This window comes from Geotrypetes seraphini, chromosome 3 (assembly GCF_902459505.1).
Source record: "Geotrypetes seraphini chromosome 3, aGeoSer1.1, whole genome shotgun sequence".
NCBI lineage: Eukaryota > Metazoa > Chordata > Amphibia > Gymnophiona > Dermophiidae > Geotrypetes > Geotrypetes seraphini.
In genome coordinates, this window is record NC_047086.1 from 266,176,292 (window position 1) to 266,197,106 (window position 20,815).

The 20,815-nt window shown below is 44.9% G+C and overlaps 1 protein-coding gene across 7 annotated transcripts in view; it reads right to left on the bottom strand.

Annotated features, from left to right (window-relative positions):
• ARID4B (AT-rich interaction domain 4B) overlaps positions 1 to 20,815 on the bottom strand; it is an 852,780-nt gene that overhangs the window by 142,227 nt on the left and 689,738 nt on the right. For all 7 annotated transcript variants that reach the window (XM_033937320.1, XM_033937318.1, XM_033937319.1 and 4 more), the window contains one exon: positions 15,159 to 15,363. In XM_033937320.1, coding sequence (XP_033793211.1) covers positions 15,159 to 15,363 — 205 coding nt within the window. The remainder of the gene's footprint in view (positions 1 to 15,158; positions 15,364 to 20,815) is intronic.

Consider the following 20,815-nt stretch of genomic DNA (forward strand, 5'->3'; position numbering starts at 1 on the left):
TTCATGTTCCTGTCACCTATACCAGACGACTATGTCATGCACCTACCACTCAACCCGTAAATTAGCTTCTTAAATAAATCCTGAGCCTAACACCTCCAATTTCATCCTATGCCCCCACCTTCTGAAGCTCCCATTCAAATAAAACAGATTCGCCTCATGCACCTTTATGCCACGTAGTTATTAAAAAGGCTCAATCATCTCTCCCCACTCTTACCTTTCCTCCAAAGTATCCAGAATGAGATCTGTAAGGCTAACCCCATACACCTTATGATGAAGACCACTGACCCTTTAGGCAGCCCTCCTCTGTATCATAGCTGTTTATATCCTTTCCAAGGTGCGATCTCCACAAGTGCACACACCATTATAAATGAATCTCACCAGAGTCATATACAGAGACAGCAATATCTCCCCTATTCCCACTGACCACAACTATTCCTATGCAGCCTAGCATCCTTCTACCTTTCACCATCACTGTTTCAACTTGTTTATCCACCTTAAGAATTTCACATCCTAGGACTGCCAAGTCTCACCTTTTGTGTGCTCAAATTTCCCCACCCCCATAAACTGTACAATTCCCTCAGATTAAGGCAGCCCAAATGCATGATCTTTCAGTTCATAGCATGACATCTAACTGCCAAATTGTAGACCACTCTGCAAGCTGTACTAGATCCTTGCTTATGTATTTAAGAACATAAGAACATAAGAAGTTGCCTCCGCTGAGGCAGACCAGAGGTCCATCTTGCCCAGCGGTCCGCACCCGCGGCGGCCCATCAGGCCTAATTGCCTGAACAGTGTCCCTGACTGATTATGTAACTTCCTCTAATCCTATCCCTATAACCTACCTCTACTCCTATCTGTACCCCTCTATCCCTTTGTCCTCCAGGTACCTATCCAAACCTTCTTTGAAGCCCTGTAGCGTACTCCTGCTTATCACATCCTCCGGTAGCGCGTTCCATGTATCCACCACCCTCTGGGTGAAAAAGAACTTCCTGGCGTTTGTTCTAAACCTTTCCCCTTTCAATTTCTCTGAGTGCCCCCTTGTACTTGTGGTTCCCCATAATTTAAAAAAATCTGTCCCTGTCTACTCTTTCTATGCCCTTCATGATCTTGAAGGTTTCTATCATGTCCCCTCTGAGTCTCCGCTTCTCCAGGGAGAAAAGCCCCAGCTTTTTCAGTCTGTCAGTGTATGAGAGGTCCTCCATACCCTTTATTAGCTTAGTTGCTCTTCTCTGGACTCTCTCAAGTACCGCCATGTCCTTCTTGAGGTACGGCGACCAGTACTGGACACAGTACTCCAGGTGCGGGCGCACCATTGCACGGTACAGTGGCAGGATGACTTCCTTCGTCCTGGACGTGATACCCTTCTTAATGATGCCCAACATTTTGTTTGCCTTCCTTGAGGCTGTGGCGCACTGCGCCGACGCCTTCAATGATGTGTCTACCATCACTCCCAGGTCTCATTCAAGGTTACTCACCCCTAGCGATGTTCCCCCCATTTTGTAAGTGAACATCGGGTTCTTTTTCCCTACATGCATGACCTTGCATTTCCCTATGTTGAAGCTCATTTGCCACTTTTTGGCCCACTCTTCCAGCGCTGTCAGATCTTTTTGGAGATCTTTGCAGTCCTCCGTGTTTTCAACCCTGCTATATAGTTTGGTGTCGTCCGCAAATTTGATAACCTCACATTTTGTTCCTGCCTCCAGGTCGTTAATAAATATATTGAAAAGGAGCGGTCCCAGCACCGACCCCTGCGGAACTCCGCTCGTGACCCATTGCCAGTCTGAGTAGTGGCCCTTTACTTCAACCCTCTGTTTCCTGTCCGCCAGCCAGTTTTTGATCCATCGGTGGATCTCCCCTTGGACCCCATGGTTCCATAACTTCCTTAGCAGTCTTTCGTATGGTACCTTGTCGAAGGCTTTTTGGAAGTCAAGGTAAATGATGTCTATAGATTCCCCTTTATCCACCTGGCTGTTTACCCCCTCAAAGAAGTATAATAAGTTTGTGAGGCATGACCTGCCCTTGCAGAAGCCGTGCTGGCTCGGCTTTAGCTGCCCAGTGTTTTCGATGTGTTCCCAGATGCTGTCTTTAATCAGCGCTTCCATCATCTTTCCCGGGACCGAGGTCAAGCTCACCGGCCTGTAGTTTCCTGGGTCTCCCCTTGAGCCTTTCTTGAAGATGGGCGTGACATTTGCTATTTTCCAGTCTTCCGGAATCTCTCCAGTTTTTAAGGATAGGTTGCATATTTGTCGAAGTGGCTCAGCTATTTCATTCCTTAGTTCCTTGAGTACCCTTGGGTGAATGCCGTCCGGACCCGGCGATTTGTCGCTTTTTAGTCTGTCTATCTGCCTGAGAACATCCACCTTGCTCACCTCTAGTTGGACAAGATTTTCCTCCTGCTCTCCTTTTACGATCTCTTCCGGTTCCGGAATGTTGGTTGTGTACTCCTTCGTGAAAACTGAAGTGAAGAACTCATTTAACTTGTCAGCTATCTCCTTTTCCTCTTTTACCATTCCCTTTCTGACTCCATCATCCAAGGGTCCCACTTCCTCCCTTGCTTCCCCTTGACGTACCTGAAGAATGATTTGAAGTTTATTGCTTCCCACGCCAATCTCTCTTCATATTCTCTTTTTGCTTTCCTAACCACTCGGTGACACTCCTTTTGGTGTTTTTTGTGCTCCTTTTGGTTGTCCTCTGATTTGTCCTTTTTCCATCTTTTGAATGATGCCTTCTTGTCATTTATCGCCTTTTTCACTGCATTTGTTATCCACACTGGGTTTTTTGCTCTATTTTTCTTGCACCCTTTCCTGAACTTGGGGACTCACAGGTTTTGTGCTTCATGCACCGTGCCCTTAAGTAAGGTCCAGGCTTTTTCTACGGACTCCATATTCCTTACGGTGTCGTTGAGTTTCTTTCCCACCATTATCCTCATGGCGTCATAATTCCCTTTTTTGAAGTTCAGTGCTGTCGCTGTAGTTCTTTTCACCTTTGATGGTCCAATTTTTAGCCTGTACTGGATCGTGTTGTGATCGCTGTTTCCTAGTGGGGCTAGTACCGCCACCTCCTTTGCGGGACCCCCTAGTCCGGTGAAGATTAGGTCGAGAGTGGCATCTCCCCGTGTTGGTTCTGTGATCAGCTGTTCCATGAAACAGTCCCTCGTGACCTCCAGGAATTTAGTCTCCCTCATGCAGTTTGAGTGCCCTATACTCCAGTCTATTCCTGGGTAGTTGAAGTCCCTCATCACCACCACACTTCCGCTTTTGCATACCTGCCCCAGTTCAGCCTCCAGATCCTGGTCGATTTCTTCCGTTTGTCCCGGTGGGCGATAGTACAGATCCAATTTTATGTCTGCTCCAGTTCCTCCGGATAGCTTAACCCATAGTGATTCCAAGTCATCCGCCCTTGCTGTTGTTTCCATCCTGGTTGAAGGTATGGAATCCTTTATATATAGCGCTATTCCTCCACCCTTTTTGTGTGACCTATCTCTCCTGTACAGTTTGAACCCTGGTAAAGCCACATCCCATTTGTTGTCATCAGTCCACCACGTTTCTGTGACTCCAATTATGTCTAGGCCCTTTTTGTTGGCTAAAACTTCCAGCTCTCCCATTTTAGCCCTTAGGCTCCTAGCATTAGTGTATAGGCAATGTAAGTCCCAGTTGTTCGCCCTTCTTGCTGGTTTTCCTCGTGGTTTGGCGCTCCTGGCGACCCCCTCGTTAGTTGCCAGACCCCAAGCCTCGTCTCGGTCGTCCTCCTCCTGTGGTGTGTCTGTTTCGTCCTCAGCCTGTTTCCCCATTTTTGGTTGTCCCTCTGGATTCCGTTGTTCTCTGTTAGTCCTGATTGCCAATTTCATTTGCGCCCTAGTTTTGCGCCCTGCAATTTGCGCCCTGCAATTTGTCCATAGGTCCTTCTTCAAAAAATTCCCACTCAGCCCTGAGCTCTCTTTTACAGTGCCCTTGTTCAATGTCCTTGGCCCTGGGCATCTGCATTGCGTCCTTAGGTCCTTTTCCCAAAATTTCCCACTCAGTCCCATTAGAGGTGGCTACTCAATTACATATGTTGGCATCATCTGCAAGAGATAATTCTGACCTAACAGCCCTTCAGCAAGTTTGCTTACAAAATGTTAAATGTTAAAAGAATAGACCCAAGCAACAAACAGCATAGTTACTTACCGTAACAGGTGTTATCCAGGGACAGCAGGCAGATATTCTCAACATATGGATGACGTCATCCACGGAGACTGGATGCAGACAGCTTCACAATCAGACTTGCTTGAAGAACTTTTAGAAAGTTCATGACTGTCGCACCTCACATGCACGAGTGCCTTCCCGCCCGACGTAGAGCACACGTCTCCTCAGTTCAGATAGCTAGCTAAGAAGCCAACCAGGGGAGGTGGGTGGGTTGTGAGAATATCTGCCTGCTGTCCCTGGATAACACCTGTTACGGTAAGTAACTGTGCTTTATCCCAGGACAAGCAGGCAGCATATTCTCAACATATGGGTGACCTCCAAGCTAACCAGAATGGGATGGTGGGAGTGTTGGAAATTCAGGAGAATAAATTTTGTAATACTGCCTGGCCAAAGTGGCTATCCCGTCTGGTAAAAGAATCCAGACAATAATGAGAGGTGAATGTATGAATCAGGACCAAGTGGCAGCTTTGCAGATTTCCTCAATAGGAGCAGATCTTAAGGAAAACTACAGATGCTGCCATGGCTCTAACTTTATGGGCTGTGACTCGACCCTCTAGATGCAGTCCAGCCTGAGCAAAGCAGAAAGAGATGCAAGCAGCCAATCAGTTGGAAATGGTTCTCTTGGAAACTGGATGGCCCAACTTATTTGGATCGAAGGAGACAAAAAGTTGAGGAGAAGATCTTTGTGGCTTAGTTCTTTGTAAGTAGAAAGCCAAAGCACACTTGCAGTCTAGAGTATGAAGAGCTGTTTCTCCTGGGTGAGAATGAGGCTTTGGAAAAAGCACTAGAAGTACAATAGATTGATTGAGATGAAATTCTGAAACAACTTTTGATAAGAATTTAGGATGAGTATGGAGGACCATCTTGTCATGATGGAATACTGTGAAACGAGGGTCCGCTACTAAAACTCAGTGACTCTGCGAGCAGACGTGAGAGCAATGAGAAAAACCACTTTCCAAGTGAGATATTTCAGATGAGCTGAAGACATTGGTTCAAATGGAGGTTTCATCAATTGAGCAAGAACCACATTGAGATCCCAAACCACTGGAGGTGGTTTATGAGGTGGTTTAACATTGAGAAGTCTTTTCATGAATCTGGAAACTACAGGATGAGCAGAGAGGGGTTTCCCCTCTAGTGGCAGCAATTACACTGAGATGGACTCTAATGGATTTGGAATTGAGGCTTGATTGTGATAAATGCAACAGGTAATCTAAATCGGGAGACAAGGAGGTAGATTGAGGCTCCTTGTGAGAAGGGCGCACCAAGCAGAAAAACTAGTCAATTTCTGGTTGTAATATTGTCTAGTAATAGGCTTTCTGGAAGCCTCTAAAATGTCTGCTTCAGATTGAGAGAACTGGAAATTGGCAGTTACGTTGAAAGGTACCAAAATGTCAGGTGCAGAGACTGCAGGTTGGGATGAAGCAGAGACCCCTGACTCTGTGTAAGCAGAGACGGAAAAACTGGTAGAAGTAGTGGCTCCCTGCTGCTGAGTTGAAATAGAAAGGAGAACCAAGGTTGTGGGTTACAAAATGGTGGGTTACAAAATGAGTTAGTCAATAAAGCAAAAAAGCCCATATAAGACTACTTAAACTATTTAATAATTTTTGATGTAGTCTCAGTGCAGTAGTAAAAGCTATAGGCCTCGGAAACCTGAGTACACAGGCTTGTACAATGTAATAGCAGTTTATTGTTGTGGCGAGACGCAAAGAGACTCAAAGAGATCTACTTGGGGAGTCCCCACTGAGAAAAAATGTGATGGAGAGGCGAGAAATTGAGTGTCCATTCATGAGGCTGTAGAAGACAACTCAATTTGTCCGTCAGGAACTTTTTCTCTCCTTGAATGTAGACAGCTTTCAGAAAGATATTGTGAAAAATTACCCAATTTCAAACCTTCTGAGCTTCTTCACACAGGGGAAGAGATCCTGTTCCTCCCTGCTTGTTGCCGCAGTACATGGTGACTTGATTGTCTGTACAAATGAGGACTACTTGATCGTGAAGAAGACGTTGAAAAGCTTTGAGAGCATTGAAAATCGCTCTGAGTTCCAACAGATTTATGTGACACTGACGATCTGTGCTGGACTAATGCCCTTTGAGAACGGAGACCATCAAGATGAGCCCCTCAAGCGTAGATCGAGGAATCTGTCGTGAGGATCTTCTGATGAGGGGGCGTTTGAAACAGTAAACCTCTGAAGAGATTGGAAGAAAGCATCCACTTCGGAGGATAACGCCTCTGATAGGATGGAGAAGGCCTATAACTCTTAGCAGTGGAAGACTTCGGCTGAATTATACAGGCAAATGATTTCTCATGCTCTGACAAGTGTTTTGTAGCTGCCTCAATGGAGTCGTCAAATAATTCATTCCCCTGACATGGAATGTTGGCCAAATGATCCTGCAGATTTGGGTCCATATCTACAGTGCGAAGCCAGGCTAGACAACGCATGGCCACTGAGAATGCCGTCACCATGGAGGACATTTCAATCGCATCATATGCAGCCTGAACCATATGCATGCGAAGTTGACCTAAAGTATGATGCATGTGCTGAAAATCTGGAAGCCAATGTTTAGGTAGATACTTAAAGAACATAGGCATAGTATTGACCCAATGCTTCAGATAGGACATGAAGACAAAATTATAGAAATGCTTCATTTTAACCTATTTTACAAAGTACCAGACTATTTATTTTTTGTTCCCCTCCCTTTTGTTTTGATCCTTCTCCCTCTCTTTTTCATTATACAAATGTATTTCTGCCCTTTTCCATTTTGTATCAGTATGTTAATGTTTGTCTGTGCGTTTGATCGTCTGTAATAATAATTGTAATTTGTTTTTAACTTATGCCCTCTTTAAGCGATTAATCAAAGATTTTATTAAACTTGAAACTTGAAACTATTCTTTGTTTTTATTATGTAAAACCGCTTTGAATTTTGATAAGGCGGTATATCAAATTTTTAAATAAACCTGAAACCTGATGAAGACAAAATTATATTTCAAAATCCTATTTGTCATAATAGAATTTTGATATAGCTGATGGTCAAACTTGTCCATGGTCCTTCCCCCTTGGCCAGGTGGAACTGTGGCATAAAATTTTGCAAGATTGGTTCGTTTTAGAGAAGACTGTACGAGAAGAGATTGATGTGATAGTTGAGACTTCTCAAATCCCTTAGAAGGAACCATCTTATAATAGGATTCTAGCTTTGCTGGCACTGCAGGAACAGAACATAGTGTATCCAGATTTCTTTTGAAAGTCAGAGAGAATGGCATTCATGGGTAATTTGAGATAATCTCTAGGAGGATTAGGCATACCCAGTTCTTTCAAATATTCTTTAGAGTACTTCGAGTCAGACTCCAAAGTAATGTTGAGATCTTTACTCATTTGACCTAGAAACTTAGTAAAAGACACCGGATCAAAGGAGGGATGTCCATGTTGAGGTGCAGGTGAATGAGAGTCCCTAGAAGTACCTCTTACAGCAGAGAAAGAAGGTGAAGCCTCTCTGGAATATTGGTACCAAAGGTCTGAATCCAGAGGTAAAATGAAGAGGAACGTCCAACTCCTGGAATGAGTAGAATTAGAATGTTTTCGTTTTGAAGAACCAGCTGGTGAAGAAAACATCGTCGGAGAAGAACTTGACTGGCGAGAATGCAGTGGTTGTCAAATGTGAGGTTTCACAGTAGTTTTCCTCGACAGGGAGTTGGTTGTCTCAAAGAGTCTCGATGCCTCAATAAACTAGGTCTGTCTCAAGAAGAAGACCTGGGTCTCGATGAATGCCTCTACAGATGATGAGGAGATGAACTGTGCCTCAAAGAACGAGGCAGTGATGTTGAATCCAGCCTCGATGTGGAATGTTGATGTCCTCGCCCTGTGCCTTGAAGACGGCAATGCCTTATGTTGAGAGGTAGGGCTGGAAGTTGAAGAGCGAGGTCGAGACACTTGCAAGGACTCAGCTCCTTGTAAAGTGTTCAGACTGACCTCGAGGTACACTTAAGGACTCGACTCCTTGGATAGAGTGTGTAGGTGGGACTCGAGGCACTCTCAAGGACTCAACTCCTTGTATTACTGCTAAGTGCTCAGGCTGGACTGCAGAAAGCAGAGTCGAGGCAGGAATCAATTTGGCAAGCATATTACCAAACTCCTGATGCAGAATAGTTTCCAACATATTCTGTAAAACCGGCACCGAGACCACTGAAGCTGGTACTCCGAGGAATATGACTTGGAGGAAGAGTGTTGCCTCAATTTTGAGACCCTTTTATTGTACAGCCTCGGAACCACCGGTTCTAAGGGTGGCATGGGCTGTGATTCAGGAAGAGTTGGCTTAGATATCTTACCTGATGGAGACACTGAGGATAACAGCCCTTCAGGAGATGATTTAGCAGACTTTCCTGAGGAATCTGGGAACCCGGGGATAAACTGGAATCTGGGAACCTCAATCTGTGGTAGGGAAACAAAGTTCCTGGAGATGATAGGAGACTGCTTCCTTGAACAAATGGTTGGAGAACCGACAAGAGGGACCACAACCCTGGACTTGGTCCTGAATGGCATAACTGGAAAGACAGCAGATGTTGAGGTCACGGCCCCGCTGGGGACAAGCGATCACAGCATGATCAATTTTAAAATTGGCATCGGAAAGGGGAAACCATTCAAGACCCAAACCACAACCTTTAACTTCAAAAAAGGGAATTATGACAGCATGAAAGCCATGGTTAATAAACAGCTCAAGAAAAGGAAAGCCGAAATCCAAACGGTCGATCAGGCACGGTCACTACTAAAAAACACCATCACCGAAGCACAGAATCTCTACATTCCGCAGATATCCAAAGGAAGGCGAAACAAGAACAAAGGAGAACCAGCTTGGCTATCTAAAAGAGGTGAAGGATTCAGTGAGGGAAAAGAGGAACTCGTTTAAAAAATGGAAATGTGAAAAAACAACGGAGGCCTGGAACTGTCACAAGGTCGACCAGAAAAAGTGTCATAAAGCGGTAAGAGACGCTAAAAAGGTCTATGAGGAAAAGATAGCGCAAGAAACCAAAAACTTCAAGCCCTTTTTTAGATATATAAAAGGGAAAACAACAGCAAGAGAGGCAATAGGCCTTCTCGACGACCAAGGAAGAAAAGGGTGCATTAAAGAAGACAAACAGTTTGCAGATAGGCTAAATTCATTTCTTTGCCTCTGTCTTTACCAATGAGGACACTACAACAATGCCAGAAACAGGGAGGGTATTCAAGGGAGACATAGAGGATAGCCTCACCACAGTGAATGTGGATTTGGAAAAGATATACTATCAGATTGACAAACTATAAAGTGACAAATCCCCTGGACCGGATGGTATTAAAGGAGCTTAAGATTGAAATTGGAGAACTATTACAAACCCTAGCTAACATGTCAATTAGAACCGGGTAAATACCAGATGACTGGAAGATAACGAATGTCATCCCAATCTTCAAAAAAGGATCGAGAGGAGATCCGGGCAATTATAGACCTGTGAGTCTTACGTCGGTTCCTGGAAAGATGGTTGAAGCACTAATCAAGGATAGCATAGTGCAACATCTGGAAAATCATAACCTGATAAGAGCTAGTCAACACGGCTTCAGGAAGGGGAAGTCATGTTTGACGAATTTACTTCAATTTTTTGAGAAGGTGAACAAACTAATCAATAGCGGAGACCCGGTGGATATAATTTACTTAGACTTCCGGAAAGCGTTCAACAAGGTCCCGCACGCAAGGCTTATGAGGAAACTACTAAGTCACGGAATAGAAGGGGACGTACTCAGATGGATTGGCAAATGGCTGGAGAACAGATTGCAGAGGGTAAGCATAAATGGGAAATTCTCGGACTGGGAGAGGGTGACTAGCGGCGTGCCCCAGGGCTCGGTTCTTGGGCCCATCTTATTCAATATCTTCATAAATGACCTGGAAGAGGAAACAACAAGTAATATAATCAAGTTTGCAGATGACACAAAACTATGTCGGGCAGTTGGGTCACAAAAGGACAGCAAAGATCTCCAGAAGGATCTGAACCAGCTGGAGGAATGGGCGTAAAAGTGGCAGATGGAGTTTAACATAGACAAATGCAAGGTGATGCACCTGGGTAGGAAAAATAAGGAACATGAATATAAAATGTTAGGTGTAACATTGGGCAAAAGCGAACAAGAAAGGGACCTGGGGGTACTGATAAACAGGAACCTGAAGCTGTTGGCTCAATGCGCAGCAGCGGCAAAGAAAGCAAACAGGATGTTGGGCATGATAAAGAAGGGGATCACGAGTAGATCGGCGGACGTCATAATGCCGCTTTACAGAGCAATGGTCAGACCACACTTGGAATACTGTATCCAACACTGGTCTCCATACCTAAAGAAGGATATCACCCTGCTGAAGAGGGTCCAGAGGCGAGCCACGAAGCTAGTAAAAGGTATGGAAAATTTGAGCTACAAAGAACGCCTCGTAAAACTAGGACTGTTCACCCTCGAAAAGAGGAGACTGCGAGGGGATATGATAGAGACTTTTAAAATACTAAAAGGATTCGACAAAATAGAGCAAGAAACATCGTTATTCACATTGTCAAATGTGACACGGACAAGAGGTCATGGACTGAAGCTGAGGGGCAGCAGGCTCAGGACAAATGTCAGAAAGTTCTGTTTCGCACAGCGAGTGGTGGACGCTTGGAATGCTCTACTGGAGGAGGTTGTGACGGAGACTACCATTCTGGGATTCAAGCGCAAGTTGGATGCACACCTTCTTGCAAATCACATTGAGGGATACGGGTAATCAAGGTCTCCATCAGGGAGCACCTGGCTTGGCCTCCGATTGTGCGGGTCGCCGGACTAAATGGACCTAGGGTCTGATCCGGTGAAGGCGTTTCTTATGTTCTTATGAGAATTTCCCCATCGAGGAAGGCTTTAACGAGGTCAAGGTTGAAGGTTTAAGCCCCACAGAAGACTTCAACGGAGTCGAGGTCGAGGGCGCTATCGGGGTCGAGGCTTTAGCTGAGGAAAGATACATACCCCCGAAGATTCTCTCAAGTTGAACTTGACGACATTTAAGGGCTCGATTTTGAAGTGTAGCACAGCGAGCACATGATTCCAGACAACAATCAGGTCCTAAACACTGCACACACCATTTATGTGGGTCAGTGATAGAAATTTTGCATTGACACTGGCTACACTTCTTGAACCCTGTGACTGGCCGAGACATGGATTGAAAAACGGCTGTGGTAAAATCGAAGTCCGCAGGCTGAGGCCGTGACACTACGAAAAATAAACAAGAAAACTACTTTTTTAAAAAAATGTTACACTACGACCCTGTAAAAAGAAAATAAGTTCACGAACAGTGGTGAAGAGAAGGCACAAGTTTGAACTACCGTATTTTCACGCAAATAACGCGCACCCGTATAAAACGCGCACACGGGTATAGCGCGCAGAAATCACGATGATATGTACAAAAACTTTGGTATACCGCGCTCACGGGTATACCGCGCATGCTGCCCGACGCTCCTTTCGCCCGCCCTGACTTTCCAACTCTCCGTTCACCCCCCCTGACTTCCGTGCACTGTCCCCCCTTGAAGGTCTGTCCCCATCCTGAAAGCCTGATGCCCCCCCCCCCGACGTCCGATACATCCCTCCCCCCGAAGGACCGCCGACTCCCCAACAATATCGGGCCAGGAGGGAGCCCAAACCCTCCTGGCCACGGCGACCCCCTAACCCCACCCCGCACTACATTATGGGCAGGAGGGATCCCAGGCCCTCCTGCCCTCGACGCAAACCCCCCCCCCCCCCAACGACCGCCCCCCCCCCCCAAGAACCTCCGACCGCTCCCCCAGCCGACGCGCGACCCCCCTGGCGACCCCCACGACCCCCCCACCCCCCTTCCCCGTACCTTTGGTAGTTGGCCGGACAGACGGGAGCCAAACCCGCCTGTCCGGCAGGCAGCCAACGAAGGAATGAGGCCGGATTGGCCCATCCATCCTAAAGCTCCGCCTACTGGTGGGGCCTAAGGCGCGTGGGCCAATCAGAATAGGCCCTGGAGCCTTAGGTCCCACCTGGGGGCGCGGCTTGAGGCACATGGTCGGGTTGGGCCCATGTGCCTCAGGCCGCGCCCCCAGGTGGGACCTAAGGCTCCAGGGCCTATTCTGATTGGCCCACGCGCCTTAGGCCCCACCAGTAGGCGGAGCTTTAGGATGGATGGGCCAATCCGGCCTCATTCCTTCGTTGGCTGCCTGCCGGACAGGCGGGTTTGGCTCCCGTCTGTCCGGCCAACTACCAAAGGTACGGGGAAGGGGGGTGGGGGGGTCGTGGGGGTCGCCAGGGGGATCGCGGGTCGGCTGGGGGGCGGTCGGAGGTTCTGGGGGGGGGCGGTCGTTGGGGGGGAGGGGGGTTTGCGTCGAGGGCAGGAGGGCCTGGGATCCCTCCTGCCCGTAATGTAGTGCGGGGTGGGGTTAGGGGGTCGCCGTGGCCAGGAGGGTTTGGGCTCCCTTCTGGCCCGATATTGTCGGGAAGTCGGCGGTCCTTCGGGGTGGGGGTGCGAGTGGTCCTGCCGGGGGGGGGGGATGTATCGGACGTCGGGGAGTCGGCCGGGCAAGAGGGCTTGGGCTCCCTCTTGCTCCGATCGTGGATGCGGGTGCGGGTGGGAGCGCGTGCGAGCGGTCGTTCGGGGTGGGGGTGCGAGTGGTCCTGCCGGGGGGGGGGGGATGTATCGGACGTCGGGGAGTCGGCCGGGCAAGAGGGCTTGGGCTCCCTCTTGCTCCGATCGTGGATGCGGGTGCGGGTGGGGAGCGCGTGCGAGCGGTCGTTCGGGGTGGGGTTGCGAGTGGTCCTGCCGGGGGGGGGGATGTATCGGACGTCGGGGAGTCGGCCGGGCAAGAGGGCTTGGGCTCCCTCTTGCTCCGATCGTGGATGCGGGTGCGGGTGGGAGCGCGTGCGAGCGGTCGTTCGGGGTGGGGGTGCGAGCAGTCCTGCTGGGGGGGGGGGTGAATCGGGCGTCGGGCGGGGTGGGAACTATGTTTTAAAACTTTTGTATACCGCGCTCACGCATATAACGCGCGAGGGGTATGCGCGGTAGGTAAAAACGCGTATAACGCGCGCGTTATATGCGTGAAAATATGGTAACTCTCACGCAGAGCTTTAAAACGAGGGCTTCTTTGCTCTGTGGAAAACTTAGAACTGAGGAGATGTGCACCCTACATCGGGCGGGAAGGCACGTGCGCATGCGCGTTGCAGCAGTCGCGAACTTTCTAAAAGTTCTTCAAGCAAGTCTGCTTGTGAACCTGTCCGTATCGGGGCTCTGTGGATGACGTCACCCATATGTTGAGAATATACTACCTGCTTGTCCTGGGATAACCTGAGGTACACCACTAGTAACCTTGCTTTCTTCAGAACAGAAAACAGAGAAACATGACAGCTAAAGGCCGAATGGCCTATCTAATCTGCCCATTCGCAGCAACCATCATCTCATCCTCTTTTCAAGAGACCCCAAGTGCCCTTCCACTGCCTTCTTGAAGGCAAACACAGTCTCTGTCTCCACCACTCTCTCCAGGAGACTTCTCCCCACATTTATCACCCTTTCTCTAAAAAGCACCTCCCTAGTGTAATCCTGAGCCCATCACCTCTCAACTTCACCATATTCTCTTTCATTCCAGAGCTTCCTTTCAAATGAAACTCAACTCACCACCCGCTCAATGAGTATGATTATCCGTAATTCCCTCTGTAGTCCAACTTTACCTAACATAACCCTGTCACCATTCCACAAACACAAAAGAGTAATCCACCTGCACTACATTAATCATTTTTCCTTCTTTCAAACACACCCCCACACATCTCACCTATGAAACAAAAAACCCTACCTCGAGCACTGCTATTGCTCCATCCTGAAGCCCCATGCTGCTGACAAGCGGTAAAACGCAGAACATCAATGCCACACTATGAAACGAACGGCTCACTCCCACAGCACCCATCCACCAACACACACACTGTGACACAAATGGCTCACTCCCACAGCACCCGACCCCCCCCCCCCCCGTACTGTGAAACAAACGACTCACTCCAACAGCACCCAACCCCCCCCCCCCTGCTCAGCTACTAAACTATAAAAGTAAAAGTAACTGCCCAAAAGCTCTGGACAGAGAGCCAGCGTTAAAAGAGTGGGAAGCTGGGTAGGTCCAGAGTGAGCACCCAAAAGCCGAGTCCCAATGAGAAGCCTGCCCTCTATAAAACGTGTTGACATTGCCGCGCCATGCAAGCAAATGCGAGCTCTCTTCCACCTCGGTCCCCTCCACGCCAGACACCGCAGCAAGGAACAGGGCTCAGTGGTTCTGACTAAACAGTTCAGCAAAGTGAACCCCCAGACAGCAAGCTCACCAAAACCGCCGGCCTCAACAACAAACTCTAAGAAATGCTAAACCCACTGCTTCTGCAAATTCAGCACAGTAAGTGAATTGTGAGCCAACAATTACCAAACCTAAGCTCCCCAATTTATTCCCCTCCCCAGTACTCACCGACGACCCCATACCAACACAGAACCATCAAAGAAATTAATATTATCCAAATTAAGCTTCCCTATAAACAGTAAAATCATTTTACATCACACCATCCCTCTAAACTGCCAAACCACCTAACCAATCATAAAGTCATACCTCCCCCAATCTCCTCATTTACCTCAACCAATCACATGTGCACTTACAGCTCCCTTAACCCTTTATCTCCTCCTTCACAACCATCAACAAAATCCTTATTCCCCTGACCCACAGCACCTGTTTCTTATCCCCCCCCCCTTAATCTGTAATTACTCCTCACAGGTGACTAGGCTCAGCTAATGTTATATTCCACCAGCTCATTCTGGTGTCTTCTGAAACACAATAAGGAAGTTGAAAAATCAAAGTAAGTTTTTAACAATACTTGTCATTATACTAAGTTCTACGATTTGCTGGGAAGAAATTTACATGTATCACTGTTAAACAATTAATTATTACCAGACTTTTGTTTTTAGTACCTTGCAGTCCATTAGAGATAGAACTGATTCTTACAGAAGTGACTGGGGCTTGTTCAGAGTTTTTGGTATCACAGATTTCAAGTTCAGACTTGCTTTTTGATGTGATGGTATGAAGTAAAGGTTTTAGAAAGCATCTTGGCTTGTAAATTTTTGAAAAGCATATTTCATTCTTCTCCAACTTCTCCTTTTCTTTTTCTATTTTATTCTACAAGGAGGAGAAATGAATATAATAATTTAATTTTTCCAAATGCCCCAGCAAAATGCATCATTTGTAATATTCTAACATGTTGAAAAAAAGGGCAATAAACACAAATTATTTAATCTTTTCATTAGACTAACAATATATTTCTTTAAAATAATTTATTGGCAAATAAGTAAAATATTGTAAATGCATATAAAGTAATTACTCATTATTTGCTATGTTACTATTGCTTTCATCATGTAAGAACATAAGAAGTTGCCTCCACCGGGATCAGACCAGAGGTCCATCGCACCCAGCGGTCCGCACCCGCGGCGGCCCATCAGGTCCATGACCTGTCAAGTGTTCCCTGCCCTAAAAAAACCAACCTTACTTCTATCTGTATCCCTCAATCCCCTTTTCCTTCAAGAATTTATCCAAACCTTCTTTGAATCCCTGTAGTGTCTTCTGTCCCACCACTACCTCCGGGAGTGCGTTCCATGTGTCCACCACTCTCTGGGTGAAGAAGAACTTCCTGGCATTGGTTCTAAACCTATCCCCTTTCAGTTTCTCCGAGTGCCCCCTTGTACTTGTTGTTCCCCACAGTCTGAAGAATCTGTCCCTGTCTACCTTATCTATGTGTTTCTACTTCATTGATTTAATGTTTACAAAAAATCATTCCTTCATATCGATTAACATGATATTCAATTATTACCAGATGCACGCAGCACTGTACATTAAACATGCAAGAGATACTTCCTGCAAAAAAAAGCTTACAATTTAATTCTGACAGACAGGACAAAACAGCTGGTTTATGGCTATGGTTTATTAATCTTGTTATACCGCTCATTCATTTCACTTGACCAAGCGGTTTACAGAATACAATAAAAGTAAAAATAAATAATTATTGATAATAATAAAAAAAGAACTCTATTATTAGATAGGATAGTCCTGACCCATACAAACAGCAAACATACTAAGAAGCTCCATTATTGAGCAGGATAAATCTAACTATACAAACAACAACCATACCAAAAAGCATTCACTCCTAAATAAAATCATAAAAATACCATTGAGCTTTAAAATTTCACCAGACTGCTGACTGAAGATTTAGAACATTTAGGGCTTCTTTTACTAAGCTGCAATAGCATTTTTAGCGCATACAGAATTGCCGCACACATGCACTAAGCCCGCGCTATGTGGCTAGAACTAACGACAGCTCAATGCTGGCATTAGTATCTAGCGCATACGCTAAAACTGCTATCGCAGCTTAGTAAAAGGAGCCCTTAGAATATATGAGTAATAAGTCAATCCCATAAGTCTTGCCTGAATGCTTCTTTTTAAAAACTGTTTTTAATATAATTTTGAAAGATTTTAAATTTGCCTCTAATCTCAACTCTCGTGTCACATGGTGTTCCATGAATTTGGAACTGCAAAGTAGAATGCTTTCTTTCGAGTAAACTCCCACCTAGCTCTATAAACAGAGGGTATTACCATTATATTATCTTGAAAAGATCTCAAGGTTCTTAGTGGCGAGCAAGGAATCGAACATAAGAACATAAGCAATGCCTCCACTGGGTCCGACCTGAGGTCCATCGTGCCCAGCAGCCCGCTAACGTGGCGGCCCAACAGGTCCAGGACCTGTGCAGTAATCCTTTATCTATACCCCTCTATCCCTTTTTCCAGCAGGAAATTGTCCAATCCTTTCTTGAACCTCAGTACCGTACTCTGCCCTATTACGCTCTCTGGAAGCGCATTCCAGGTGTCCACCACACGTTGGGTAAAGAAAAACTTACTAGCATTCATTTTGAATCTGTCCCCTTTCAACTTTTCCGAATGCCCTCTTGTTCTCTTATTTTTCGAAAGTTTGAAGAATCTGTCCCTCTCTACTCTCTCTATGCCCTTCATGATCTTGTAAGTCTCTATCATATCCCCTCTAAGTCTCTTCTTCTCCAGGGAAAAGAGTCCTAGTTTCTCCAATCTCTCAGCATATGAAAGGTTTTCCATACCTTTTATCAGACGTGTCGCTCTCCTCTGAACCCTCTCGAGTAACGCCATATCCGTCGGCAAATTTTATTATCTCACACTTCATCCCTGTTTCTAGATCATTTATAAATATATTAAATAGCAGCGGCCCAAGCACCGAGCCCTGCGGGATACCACTCGTGACCCTCCTCCAGTCCGAGTAGTGGCCCTTCACTCCTACCCTCTGTTTCCTACCCACCAACCAGTTTCCGATCCATCTATGTACATCTCCTTCCACCCCATGATTCTTCAGTTTCTGGAGTAGGCGTTCATGGGGCACCTTGTCAAAGGCTTTTTGGAAATCTAGATATATGATGTCTATGGGATCTCCTCTGTCCATCCGTTTGTTAATTCCTTCAAAGAAGTGCAATAAGTTCGTTAGGCACGATCTCCCCTTGCAGAAACCATGTTGGCTGGTTATCAGAAGTTTGTTAACCAGCCAACATGGTTTCTGTAAGGGGAGATCGTGCCTAACGAACTTATTGCATTTCTTCAAAGGAATTAACAAACAGATGGACAGAGGAGACAATGTAAATAAGCAGGCTGTAGAGAATAGAAAACTCTATGCCAGGGTGGACAACTCCGGTCCTCGAGGGCCAGAATCCAGTCAGGTTTTCAGGATTTCCCCAATGAATATGCATGAGATCTATTTGCATGCACTGCTTTCAATGCATATTCATTGGGGATATCCTGAAACCCGACTGTATTCCGGCCCTCGAGGACTGGAGTTGCCTCCCCTGCTCTATGCGCAACGAATAGAGCTTTAAATTGAATTCTATGACGAATGGGTAGCCAATGATATTGCAAATAAAGAGGTGTTAGTTACCCTATCAAATTTTTTTTTAAAGCCTAGAACTTTTATTGCAGTATTCTGCAAAGTTTGTAATCTTTTCAGATTCCTATTTGAGGTCCCCAAGCAAACAATGTTACAGTAATCCAATTTTGAGGTGAATCTATACACACTGCTCAGTTAGGAAATTACAAAGGTAGATAGGGTAGGGGGACTAAGGAAGGAATGACAAACAGATATGGGTGCTTTACAAGTGGATTGGAGTTAGGACTTGAAAGCAGCTTCAAAAAAGTGGGCTTTTAGCATGGATTTGAATACTGCTAGATATGGAGCCTGACATATTGAGTCAGGCAGTTTGTTCCAGGCATATAGTGCAGCAAAGTAGAAGGGATACAGTTGGGAGTTGGCTGAGAGAAGGGTACAGATGAATGAAGTTCCCAGAGTAGAGTATAGGAAGAGAGGAGATACTGAGGAGCTGCAGAGTCAATAAGAGGAGTAGGTCAATAAGAGGAGTTTGAACTGTATGAAGAAACAGACAGGGAGTCAAAAAAGTGGCTTGAGAAGAGGGGTGATATGAGTATAATGACACTGGCGGAATATGAGGCATGCAGCAGAATTCTTAACAGATTGAAAGGGAGAGCAGAAGATTAGGGTCTTACCTTGATAATCTTTCTGGTAGATGTGTCTAGGAGTCCTGACTATAGGTAATATTCTCCAAATTGCGAGCTGTGTTGCAGAAGGATGAAATGTACATTTTCCAACTTCACCTCCTTCTCTAGTGACTGTTACTTTTTACCCTAACCTATTGTACTTTCCTTTTATGTTGCACTTTTCTATAACTATTGTAGTTCTTCCCCACTTTCCTATTGTTTGAAGTAGGTCCAAACATTTTATCTGTGCTTTATTATGTCACTTGGATTTTATCCAGTATCCCTTGTTTTTATATGTTTTAATATGTTTTTATGCAATTGTATATTGATATCCTATGTCTAATTGAAACATGGCTTTCAGAAGGTGAGGAAGCATACCTTGCTTTTGCCTGTCCACCTGGTTTTTCATTTATTTTTAATCATCGTTGCAATAAAAGAGGCGGAGGTTTAGCAACTATTTATCATGATTCCCTTTCAATAAATAAAATTGACTCCTCCTTAAACACTCACATCGAATATTTACAAATTTCCATTCAAACTAGACCAAAAACAGATATACTTTTATTATATATACCACCACCAATTAACACTGATATTCTTAACCATCTCCAATCTCTTCTCTTTGACTTTGGTTCCTCTACGCTAAACCCATTCATTTTGGGAGATTTCAACATTCACTTCGATGATCTTACTAACAATCACACCAAAACTATACTTTCTCAAATTAACTACTTAGACCTACATCCTTTACTGACTCAACCAACTCATCAAGCTGGTCATATATTAGATATGGCTATAGTTCCTAGTTCCGTAATTTCAAACTACATTGTAAACTCTTTATTGCCAGTTCCATGGTCTGACCATTTTTTAATTTCTATATCATACTCCATTTCTCACAATACGCCTCACTCTGAACATCGGACATTTAGTATCAGAGACCTTAGTAATCTCACCCCAGAATTAATTTGTTCATCTTTTAAGCTTGATTTCTCCGATACAAAAAATACTGACGTGGAAAATCTATTAACACAATGGATTTCCTCCATAAATACATTACTAGATGAGCATGCTCCACTACAAACTAAAATAATTTCAGCACGAAGAATTCAAAACCCATGGTACACTGCTGACCTCGCACTTATGAAAAAACAACTTAGATCCATAGAACGTAAATGGAGGAAAAATAAAACACATGAAAACGCTCAACTATTTAAAGAACATTCAAAGTCATATAAATTAAAAATTAATCAAACAAAAACAAAATTCTACTCAGGAAAAATACTAAAAGCAAAAAAATCCATCAGTACTTTACGCATTACTTAACTCATTAACAAACACAAAAAAGCAGCAAATACAAGCTCACAATTCATTGCCGACAGCTCAAGATCTTTCAGAACATTTTATTGAAAAAATTACAAACATTAGGAAATCTTTTACAAAACAGCAACCCATTATTGAACATGATCATCCTATCACAAATTTATCATATTCAACATGTTCCCACTTTAACCTACCTAGCCTTAAAGAATTAGAATCCATATTAAAATCTATTAATATTAAGAGTTCAAAAGCAGACTTAATTCCTCCATTTATTCTAAAAAAATATGAAATCTTTGGTCCCTTCGTTCTAAAATTAATAAATGAAAGTTTAATACAAAGTACTATGCCTAAACTCTGGAAATCTTCTGTTATTCGTCCTATTATTAAAGATCGTAAGATCAGTTCGGAAAAAATTTCTAACTATAGGCCAATAGCAAATCTTCCATTCATGGCAAAATTGACAGAAAAGATTGTTTTCAATCAAATCTCTGAATTTATTGAAAAAACCAACGTCCTCCATCTGAACCAAACAGGATTCCGACAGCATCATAGTACTGAGCATTCATTGACAGGAATGACTTCTTCAATACATTACTTTTTGGACCATCACCAATCGGTTTTACTAATTTCTATCGACCTTTCTGCTGCCTTTGACACCATAGATCACCATCTTCTATTAGACAGACTTCATTCA